At 41.4% G+C, this 12,081-nt stretch overlaps 1 protein-coding gene across 1 annotated transcript in view; it reads right to left on the minus strand.

The window, feature by feature from the left end:
* Positions 1-516: 516 nt before the first annotated feature.
* LOC143132618 (uncharacterized) overlaps positions 517-12,081 on the minus strand; it is a 38,599-nt gene continuing 27,034 nt past the window's right edge. The window contains exons 18-21 of the mRNA XM_076292269.1: positions 11,741-12,007; positions 11,102-11,371; positions 4,784-5,449; positions 517-1,390 (exon numbers count right to left, since the gene is read on the minus strand). Of these exons, the coding sequence (XP_076148384.1) occupies positions 1,290-1,390; positions 4,784-5,449; positions 11,102-11,371; positions 11,741-12,007 (1,304 nt within the window). The 3' untranslated portion in view covers positions 517-1,289. The remainder of the gene's footprint in view (positions 1,391-4,783; positions 5,450-11,101; positions 11,372-11,740; positions 12,008-12,081) is intronic.

The raw sequence follows: 12,081 nt of genomic DNA on the forward strand, positions 1-12,081 counted from the left end.
GTATATGGACTATAATTTATAAACAATAGATTTTAAACGCTGTAATTGAATAATAAGACTCAAAACACACTCAAAAAGGAATTCTTTCCATGAGTATCCTGAATAATCCTCTGGGCATGTCTGTGAAACTCTACCTGATGAATCTTAAGTGTGTTACCTCACTATTATTCCGTTCACCGCCATCTTGTGAGAAAAGTATCCGTACATGTCAATTATGGGCAACTGATGTACACATTAAAAATTAAATAAATCCAGTGAGTTATTTTTTTTCCCAACTTCAAAATCAAACTTTGGCACTGACATTCTACAGCAATCAATGCCTTGGAAAAAATACACACAGCCTAAAATATAAAATAAAACAATTATGGAATATGCAAGGGTCCCAATCTTATAGAATTGTGCTCTGTGGGTTCTCTGTGTGTGTATGTGTGCGTATCTCTGTCTGCCAATAATTACACTTGAAATTGATGGTGATGTTGATACCACATATGAATGAAGACCCAGTCAGACCAATGGTAGGAAAAATCAGGAACAGAATTTTATTTACAATGATGTACATCAAAGGAGAGACAGCATGACTTCACCTAAAGATCCATCAGCTGCTCTAACTAGACAAGGAAATAGTTAGGGTTTAAGTATCCATCCAGGCTGACAGAAGATGGCGTTGGTCATCCCATCTTACATGGACCACACTGAATCAGACTCTGATTAGCGCCAACCTGGCAATCCGGAGCAGATAGCTGACGCATCAAAATCATCATATTCCCTCTTATCTCAAAACACATAGTCACATACAGATATACACAGGGACAGTACAGGAACGGAATGAAATAACAGCAGGCATCTTATGTGGAAGAACACATAACATAAGCCACTTATGAAAAGAAATAGAACAATAGACAATGTTTTACCCAAATGTAACCCCATTGTAATCACAAACATTTTCATAGGTAACTGTAATTACACATTTTCCCAGTAACTGTAATGAATTACAGTTACCTTTATTTTATACTTCAATTACGCAATTCCGTTACATGTTACTAGTTACTCCCTAACACTGTATGTTACCTAACAGAGGTTGACTCTAGGGGCATGGCAAATGTTGTCACACTCACTCCTGAATATCTGTTATCAGATTGCCATTTTCTGTTGCACTTTGGACTTCACAGGTGAGTCCACAACTGTATCATTTCTATCGTATGCACCAGTGAGGATGTGCTGGCCTGTTAAAAACCTTCTTGCTATTGTCATCAGTATAGCCAGGAAAATACCAACAACAAACCCAATGACTAGACCAGTTCCCGGGGACGCATCAGCTTCCTCAGTCCCAGAACACATCCAACAAAAGCAAATGTGATGAGCATTAATGTTGGACCTCCAAAAAAGGCAACTGTTAAAGACAGAAAGAAAGATTTATTTTAAAAAGCATATTAAGCAAATGATCTGTTCATTAATTGGTATGGGGTATACCTTAGTTGAGGGTTTGAGTCATTTTCTGTATCTTTTATGACAAAAGTGAATAAATAAAGTATTACATAAGGGTCATTCCGTGTCGAATCAGACAAAATCCAAGAAAATGGTTGCCAAACATCTCAGACTTTACAGTTTTATATTTTTTTGCACTTGTTTTATTTTTTTTGTTATAACACTTTCATTATTTTTTGTACCCAGACAACACTGTACTACTAGCCATATTGTTGTAATAATTATGTGCAGAACACAGTTTGGCATTTTTCATGGAAAAGATGATGTCTGTTGTTGCAGTCTGTTGTTGGCAGCGTCCTCTTCTATGCTGGGGAGGAAGCACAAAGAAGAAGGATGCTGGGCGACAGAGCTAGCTAGCGGAGCGGAGCGGATGGAATTTAGTTTGAGCGTGGAGCGCTTTTTAAAGGGACACCAGGCAAGCCTGATGCTTTTTCTCTACGAAACTCCCCCTCGCTCGGTCTGAAGCTCTTTTCCTTTTCTTTGCATCTTTCGTCAAGGGTTTTCACCGCTTCTTCGCCGGCTCTGCCATTATACACACGTTTGCAACAATCGCTAGCGTTTCGTTAGCCTGCCTCTGTGCTGTGGATGCAGGATGTAAACTGATCCTGCTTCGGTCGGCGGGTACGATACACTGAACTTGCAAGCGGGATATTTTTCCTACAGGCAGTAGGGGCGGGCGAGAGTCTTCATTCGCCCTGTATGAGTCATTTAACCATATACCGACTTACGAAGATGAGTAATTAACATGAAAAACATTGCCTGGTGTCCCTTTAATTTAGAGGCCGGAGCGGCCGCTCTGTTCCGCTCCGATACCGCTCACACCACGAGTCTGAGGCATGCCCAAATCCAGCCAGGATTCACGTCTACATAATGACACCAAGAACCGTTGCATTGCAATACAAAGATGTTGGCCATAGTAATGTAACGGATTAGACTTGGCCAGAGCTTGGTTCGATAGCCACTTTCACTGACAGGGCCAGGAACACAGACCACAAACACAGAACACTAGAGGCACCTCAAACACACACATACACTACACATACAGGGGTGGACGCAGCCCCCCACACAAAAAGGATAACACACGAGGAAGACCTAAAGGGGTAACACGCTACACTAAAACACGGACATTAAAACAGTAAATAAAGGCATTAACACACACAAACAACCCCCAAAGTTCTACCCCGTATCCCAGAATGCATTGTCCCAGAGTCCGTAGCACATAGTCCAGCGTGCCTACGTCACAGTAAGTTCGTTGGGGAACTTACTTTCTATATATTTTAGAAAGGAAACTGAAAGTCATAGGGCTTACAAGCGTACTATTCCTACAAAACAACTAGATACTAACAATGTAGAGCAATAACAACTATGTGGTGACACTCTACCAGTGAGATTTATTTTGGAATTTAAGAAGACACATTTCGTGGAAACATGAGTGTGCTACGGAGAGCAAAGAAAAACATGAGCAATTTGAATAGCCTATGCTTTAAGTAAGGCTGAAGTAAAAATTGAATGCTAAATCTGTATTATTTAGGCAATTAATCCCACTGATTCCTTTAGTTTTAGGCTTATGTGTATTGACGTTGCCAAGCTTGTTCGTTGTTGCACTGTCGGTGTTGCATTAGGCTATCTTTTACAATACATGTTCTATGAGTGACATTGCTGTTACTCTTAGTTCTTTGGGATTCTAAGGTGACAATTCGGCTTGTAGATTATTTCTCCCTTTTTTAAATTGGAGAGAGCGTGGAGCGATTTCACTGGAGCGGGAGGATTCTGAAGTGGAGCGGGGAGCGAAATTGAGCGGAGCAGCCTGACGTGAATTTGAGCGGAGGAGCGGCCGAGTGAACAGCCACCTGAGCGAGGAGCGGCCGAGTGAACAGCCACCTGAGCGAGGAGCGGCCGAGTGAACAGCTACCTGAGCGAGGAGCGGCCGAGTGAACAGCCACCTGAGCGAGGAGCGGGATATTCGCACCGCTCAGCTCTGCTCACTAACTCTGCTGGGCGACTAGATAGGCTGGTAAGGAAAGCTGGTTTTGTCGTGGGAGCCGAACTGGAGTGCATCACTTCAATATCAGACAAGAGGACCCTGAACAAACTGATCAGCATCTTGGACAATGAATGTCATCCACTCCACAGCACTATTGTAAAGCAGAAGAGCCTGATCAGCTGGAGACTTTGCTCACTGTCATGCACAACTGACAGACTGAGGAAGTCATTTGTCCCCCAGGGCCATTGAACAGTTCAATGCTTCACTTAAGGGTAGAGGAGAGATAGACAGACTTCTCTGCATAGTCTGTTTACATGATATATTAGCACATTTGCACAACCCCTCCCTCCCTCCTGGACTGTGCCTGATGCTTAATACCTAACTCAATACTTGACCAATGGCTGTAACCCTTTTACATCAACCTATTCTTGCACTGATAGTTTTTTTATATTACCTTGTCTACATTATACATTATTCTCTTATATGTCCATATTTATTTTATGCTGGTCTCTAGACGTTATCCTTGCACTGTTGCATTGTTGGACTTACTTATTTGCACCATCACCGTGACACTCACTCTCATAGAGCACCTTACCATGCACACTGAATTACAGGCTCAGTCCCTGTCATGCTTGATCATCCTTAAGCACACTATGCTGATATTTGATTTAGTTTATATTTAGTACCGGTATTTAATATCTTAGTATCATGTTTATCTTCTACTGTCTCTATTGTACAATGGAGTTTTTTATATGTATATTACTTTTCTGCTGTAAGTGCATGTTGTGTGTGATGTCTGTCATGTTGTGTGTGAGACCTTGAATTTCCCCTTGGAGATCAATGAAGTATCTATCTATCTATTTATCTATCTATCTATCTATCTATCTATCTATCTGGATGGCAGTATATGTTTATCAACACCTAATACATCATTAAGCATTAATTGTGCATTTCCAGATGTGCAATCTGCCCATGGCACTAATGCACCCACCATAAATGCTTGCTTTGGATGGATGGTCTCTTTAGCCAAGAGAATGATATAGACAAGATTTGAACAAAATATGAGACGGTGCAGCAACAACCTCATCTGATTTTACACTGAATGACCCATGAGCAATCAAAAGTGAATATGTACTGTAAGTTCATGCAGTAATGGATTGTTACTAGTGAACAATGTACACATCTCTGTGAAAAAGGCATAGCCTATGATACACATGTTAATTAAGCAAACAAAAGTTAATAAGTACCTAAAAGAACAGGGCTTATTGTGTTCAGAATAAATATTACATTGGTAAATTAACCAATAAAACTCACATGTTGGAGGTATAAATTCGGAGCTACCACGTCTGGTCTTTGTTCTATCCCCATGATTTTTTGATTTCTCTTTCAACTCCTCTAACTGATCTCTCCTCCCGCTGTAATAGTCTTGGAATGGCAGGCAATTTCCACTGTTGTCTGACACAAGACTCTTTATCTCCTGCAGCAGCTCGGGAACCGGAGTGTCCTTCTGGATGATGAAGTACCGCCCCTCACATTTCTCTACCAGTTTCTCAGTAGCTTTCAGATGCTGATCAATGACAGACTGCTCCACCTCACCCTCACATGCAAACAATACCATGGTGTACCTCCAGGCCTTCTCTGACAACAGCTGGATATGCTGGCAGTGAGACTGAATCTCCTTATCTGATGGCACTTCTCCATCCTGTGATACTGGCAACACCAGGAGCAGGGCATGAGGTCCCGGTAGACAAAGTGTGGTGCTTCGTATGATCTCATGTTTGATCTGTTCAGATGTATGATCCACAGACACCCTGTCCCATCCAGGTGTGTCTACCACTGTAATTTTCTTTCCATCATGTTCTCCCTGCTTCCACACACAGAGTCCTGTTTTTATCTTGGCAGCCTCACCGCCCAGGAGTCTGTTAGCCAAGGAGCTCTTCCCAGCTCCCCCCTTCCACAAAAGTACAACCCTAAGGTCATCTAGTAAAAAAAAAATTGGAAAATAGCAATGAATTGATATATTATTTGTAAGCATAATTATACATAATCAACATATTGGTTGTGTAATTTCTTTTAGAACTATCTGATCTTAGTCCACTCTCTTCCATTCATACAGTAAGTGCTTCATTTGGAAAATAGGAGGTGCATGAGAACATGCATGCCGACAGGAGGGCGCTCGAAAGTATCGTCACTTATTCTGAAACATAGGCTACAAAACAGACATGTCAGTTGGCTACATTATTTCCAACCATAATCTATCCACATCAGTGGCGGCTGGCTGTGGTGGTTATAAAAATAACGGAGGAAGGAAGGTGTGCTTGATTGGTGTTGGTGGCAAATGTGAGGTTGTAATGGTGTTGGTGGCATATGTGAACAATAGAGTATGTAGGCCGCCTACCCAGACACATTTAAACTTTGTTAACATGGACTTTGTAATATAATTGACATAAGTAACTTTGGATAAAAGTGTCTGCTTAATTAATACATGTAAATGTAAATAAATGTAAATTTAGATCCGGAAAATCAGGAAAGATATGTAGGCCTAATTATGAAACACTGTTTTCCAGATGTGCAAAATTATGGAAAGTCTGGAGGTTTTGCTCAATGTAATACATATGCAGAAAAGTGCTATGCGTACCTATGTTCCCCGGGTCCTATGTTCCCCGCTATGTATGGGACCGGGGAACATAGGACCCTTTTTTAAAACCCTAACCAGAGCCCGTCTACGGAGAGCCTCCCCACTCTATTAATCCCATACAAACCGAATTTGGCTGCAGTTCACCAGAGTTCACCTAGATGGCGATCGCGGGCGAGTCCAAAATACATGGGGTCCTATGGAGCTACATGGCTAAATTTATTGTTTTCACCTATTTAACAACTGAAACCCTCAGATTTTATTTTATTTTTCGCAAAATGGATATGGATTATCAATCAAAAGTGAAATAATCCGGGAGTCATGTCCTTTCGTTTTCTTACAGGTTGGGTCGTTGTTGCCCATAACACGCTAGCATTGATGCTATGCTATGCTATGATCATGCTAATGAATGACGTCATTGGCACTTTTGAAAGGCTTTTTAGAACAATTAAGTGACTTTAAAAAATATAATACTCAACCAAGTGTATTGTCTTTGCCTCCCCTTTCGAATACAGTATTCAAATTACTTGAAAAAAAATTATATCCCGAGAAAAGTGGATTTTGAGGGGTACAGCTCCATAGACCTCCATTCATTCTGGACTCACCCGCGAGCGCCCCTAGATGCAGTACCACACCGGAAGAGTTCCGAGAGTGAAGGTTCTCCCCTTATTAGACATTCTCTGCCCTAACCATAACCTTAATCCTAACCCCGAGTGGGGAACATAGGACCCGGGGAACATAGGGATGACCCCTGTTAGCGCATAGCCATAGTTGCTGTTAAAATGCCTATAGGCTAGCGCTGGGAATCTAAACACTTCAACACTGACATGTAGCCTATGTAGTGTATGTTCAAAACTACTGTGTGTTATGGGTTAAGACATGAAATTTCTTGAGGCATTTGGGAACACACTGAATTAACTGGAAAGTAGAGTCCCTGTTAGATTAGCTTGCTTGCAAATGCATGTTGTCCATGACCTGGCAGTTTTATGGCAAGCGGTTTTAACATAGGCCTACCTTATGGCAAACCGCCTACACTGGGTAAACTTGAAAGCAGAGCTTACCATTGTGTGTGCATGCATGGCAAGCTGTTTTAACATTTAAATGTATTATTCGTAGGAGCAATGAGATATTGATAGTAAATTGATTCATGTTCAAATTTGTCTTATCAATAAAAAAAAGCAATTCATGCTTTAGACCATTTTAACATTTTAAAAACAAAGTACCAGTTTAGGCACCGTTTCGGCACCGGCACCGTTTTAAAAGTATCGATTTAGCACCGGTATCGGATAAAACCCAAACGATACCCAACCCTAACTACGACCAATGTTTACTGTCCTCCAACGTTGCAGCACTGTCATCATCAGTTTAGCTGGTTCCCCGTGATTCAAGGGGGAAAAGTAACGTGCATCATTGCTCATTGCCAGAGTTTCTCGCAGAGACAATTCCATTGTACTCTCGTGAGAACTCTGGATTTCCAGGGTAGTTTTAAAGCTATCCAAGTGGGAATTTATAGCCTACTCGAAAGGCAAATGTCATTGAAGACAACATTAAAGGAATGCACCATGGTCTGAAACATTTATTAACAATGTTACCATTTGGGATCACATGATGCATTCGGACTGAGCGGTCGCCTTCAATCAACCTCCCGCCTAAAAGTCCACTATTTCTTTTTTTTACCTATCAAACCACATATTTTTATATATATTTTCATAAGTAACATGTCTGGAACAGATGCTCAAACTTCCCAACGACATATGTCGAAAGGACGTCATCCAGCTGACTCCAAAAAAGCACCTGCTGCTAGCTCGGGAATGGGTAAGGATGACTATCTCCTGAGGAGAGCTTGGCTAATGCTATTGCCCAAAATGTCACAGAGAAGATTAGCACCCTTATGGAGTTGAAATTCGCCGAGCTTCAGACTGCTTTAAACGGCCTGACTAGTCGCATAGTTGACAATAGCAGAAGGCTAACCGAGGCGGAAAATCACGTCTCCGAGAATGACGACAGAACAATTTCTCTGGAGAACAAAGTTGCCGCTCTTGAGCATAAAGTGCAGTCCCTTGCTGACCGTGCTGAGGACGCTAAAAACCGTAGTCGCAGAGACAACATTTTTTGAAAGCTGGCTGCATGACACATTAGGGCTGGATTCTAAACGTGGGTCCATTAAGATCGACAGGGCTCACAGAGCTCTTGGGCCGTGCTAGCCAAACTGCAACAGGCCAGTAATTATCAAACTCCATAATTACAGTGACAAGCGGAGAATCCTCACAGCGGCCAAGGAGAAGGGCGATATCATCTACCAGGACAACAAGGTCTACATCCGCCAGGACCTATCTGCGGCAGTGAGGGAAGCAAGACGCCAATTCAACGACACCTGCGTGAAGCTCCTCAAGAAGAAGATACGGTTTCAGAAGCGCTATCCGGCTATGCTCTCCATCACAGTTCGAGGAGAAGATCATTCCTTCAAGACACCCCAGGAAGCTGAGGAGTTTCTGAGCAGGTGATTCTCCAACAGAAGTAACAGACTGATCTCTTTGGTGAGGATAACTCTAATTGTACACTCTAAAGTTTGTTTATGATACAATGCCTTGTTTATGGACTTTATTTTTATTTTTATCTCTAGGCCATAAATGACTTTGACTGATACAGGTTTGATAATTTTGCACTATAATGACTGTGTGGGCGGGAGGGATGTGGAGACTGGGTTTTAGTAGCGGTACAGAAATGTTTCCTGCTGATAAACTGATATCTCTAAAGAGTGGGCTACCCCTTAGCTTCACCTGTCCCAACTGCTCTTGGGTTGTGGTTTTTTGTTATGGGTGGGGTTTGTTACATATTGGGTTGTGGCCCATAATTTGGGGATGGCGCCATTATGACAGCTTGATCTACTGTGTGTTTACTGTTACTGTAGTTGCTTTGCTATTTTCCTACAGTCTTTTTTTTGTTGATTTTTTTATGTTCACTGTTCCATTGCAATCTCTTAATATTCTTTTCCTGTTCTCCTTCCACCCCTTTATTACACTATTTGAAATTTAGATAGGAGTAATATCAAAATAATCACTCTTAACGTCAAGGGCATTAACCATGTTATTAAATGTCAGAAAATACTTTCATTTTTTAAGAAAGAGAAATGTCAGATTGCCTTTCTTTAGGAAACCCACCTCTCTGATTTAGAACACATAAAACTACAGAGGAGCTGGGTAGGCCAGGTGTTTTACTCCTCATATAATTCGAAAAGTAGAGGGGTCGCTGTTCTTATACACCGTTCCTTGCCTTTCACTCTTGATAAAACCGTATCTGACAAAGAGAGTCGGTATGTGCTTCTGTCTGGTTATCTATATGGCGAGCTTTTTGTATTGGGCTGTGTTTATGCTAGGGATCGACCAATATGGTTTTTTCAGGGCCGATACCGATATCAATTATTACCAAAACAGTGACCCCCCCCCCCCCCCCCCCACAAATATGTATTTAGATTGTTTTGATAAGAGCTGTCTTCCCCCTACTCTAAATCTTGCACACATCGCTATTATTTTGAAGAAAGGCAAGCCCGCTGATATATGTGGATCTTACAGGCCAATCAGTCTGATATCTGTTGACAGTAAACTACTCCCAAAGCTATTAGCAAAACACCCTGAAAACCTGCTTCCAATTCTTATGAACCCTGACCAAACAGGCTTTATTCATGGACGCTACTCTTCTAGCAATGTTAGGAGGCTTTTGAATATTGTACACAAACAGAAAACACTAGCTGTCTCCCTTGATGTCGAAAAGGCCTTTGACAGAGTCGAATGGCCCTACTTTTTTGACATTATGGAGAAATTTGGGTTGGGGGGAGACTTTTTAAAATGGACCCAAACCATATATCAAGCACCCAGAGCCATTGTCATTACTAATGGTCGCCGTTCTGAACCATTTCCAGTAGCCAGGGGTGTCCGCCAGGGAAGCCCTCTAAGCCCTCTTCTCTTTGCCTTGGTGTTAGAACCGTTAGCAGAGGTAATCCGCCTACACACTGAAATAAGGGGTGTCTTTTTGGGAGGCAATACCCTTATGTCCTTCCAGCAGCTACAGGATATATTTGATATTCCCAAATCAAATTTCTTTGGCTACCTTAAGATAAGACATTTTATTTCCTCCCTTACAAACTTCCCTGCTTCCACTTCTCATTTTAATAACCCAGAAACTTTCCTCCTAAACCATAAAAATCTTAAACAGTTTATTTCAGCTTTCTATTCCCTACTGCTTTCCTGTGATACATATGTGCTACCCAACATCACTCGCAAATGGGAGGGTGACTTAGGCACTGAATTCATTTAGGATGATTGGAAAGAGGCGATTGATGTCATCACAGCAGCATCTACCTGCATTAGACTAAGGAAGAATCAATATAAGATATTGCATAGGCTACAAATCACCCCAGCTATATTGCATAAAATAGATTGCTCAATTTCCCCTCTCTGCATGAAGTGCAAATTAGAAAGAGGGACCTATTTTCATTATTTTTGGGAGTGAGAAGCTCCTACTAACAGCACGAAAGTGCATTTTATTAAACTGGATTAAAGAGCACCCACCTAGTATTACTGTATGGTACAAAGAAATCTTTAATAGTCTCCCACATGAAAAATTGATGGCTATGGTGAAAGGAAAGGAAGGTATGTTCTGCCAAATCTGGTCCCCGTTCATAGACTATCTGCCTCAAGATCTGAGATCCCTTCTCCTAAGAGGGGAATTGAGCAACTTTTGGTCTCAGACTGGATCTTCTTCATAGCCCCAATTAACCCAAGCTACCTCTCTGTCTGCTAACACACTATGCTGCATTGTTGCCATGGATGTTTTTTTGTTTGTTTGTTTTTCCCATTTATTTATTTTCTTTGCTCCAGATATTTGGTCTGGGCCCATGGACTAAGGTTTTGCTTTACTTTCCAATGTGAGATTGACTTGGGTTTTGTCATCCAAAAGAAAATGCATTTCCCAACCATCCCCATGAAAGTTTTGCCTACTTTCTTTCACTGTGAGCTTGGCTTGAGTCTTGTCATCCAACGTCTCGCATGAGTAGTGTCCTCTATCACCCTGGGTCACATTCTTGAAAAGAAGGGTTTGCCTGGCACCTTCCACAATGATATCTACACTGCCTCCGGGTTGGACAACAACACCGTTCTTCATCCATTTTACTTCATTGGATGGTTTACTCAACTCCACCTCAAGACGCCCTTCATCCTGCTCCTGAACTGTGAGGTCCTGAAGTTTCTTCTTAAAGGTAACTGGGACCTCTGTTGAAAAAGAAACCTCAATAGAAAAACCAGTTTTTGCCTTGTCACTGATAAGTGCTCTACAAACATTGATGAGGAAAAGTAAGTGGAACTCGTTTGTACATATACATAATGTGAAAATGTACATTTTAATATTTGCTTCAAATACCAAACTCAACTTTCTTACATTTCTTTCTTTCTTTCTTTCAACAGGCATCTATATGCCAGGCCTTTAATTCCTTTCCTTTTAAATGTGCAATCATATAATCAACATTAAGAAAATGTAAGAAAATGAAGTGTTAATGACCATCAATCATAAAATAAACAATTCCTTTGTTTCTATTTGGAGACGATGTCATTGAGATAAAATTAAATCAGGAAGGAACTCACGTGTAACCTCTGAGAAGTTATACCCTGTGCTTCTCACTCCCTCAAACACAGTGAAAAGAGTGAATGAGTAGTTTGTTCCAGCAGAGAGAGATGACACTTTGTGTTTCACTGTGGTACCTGCATCTGATCCAGTGATGCTGGCCTCTGCTCCACTGCTGTTTCTCAGCATGTAAATATAATTATTGTTGTTGTTGACTTTGGTCCACTCCAGCACTAGCCGAGTCTCAGAGCGGGTTACTACATTTACCTCAGTAACATCAGAGGGAACTGAATGGGGGAAGCATACATGATTTGATGGTCACACAAAGAGAAAGATTTGCGTTTAGATTGCAGAATGCAAA

The sequence above is a fragment of the Alosa pseudoharengus genome, unplaced genomic scaffold (assembly GCF_046254945.1).
Source record: "Alosa pseudoharengus isolate Yale_2024_CS ecotype anadromous, Long Island Sound unplaced genomic scaffold, YU_APseudo_1.1 YU_APseudo_1.1_scf_1, whole genome shotgun sequence".
NCBI classification, from domain to species: Eukaryota; Metazoa; Chordata; class Actinopteri; order Clupeiformes; family Clupeidae; genus Alosa; species Alosa pseudoharengus.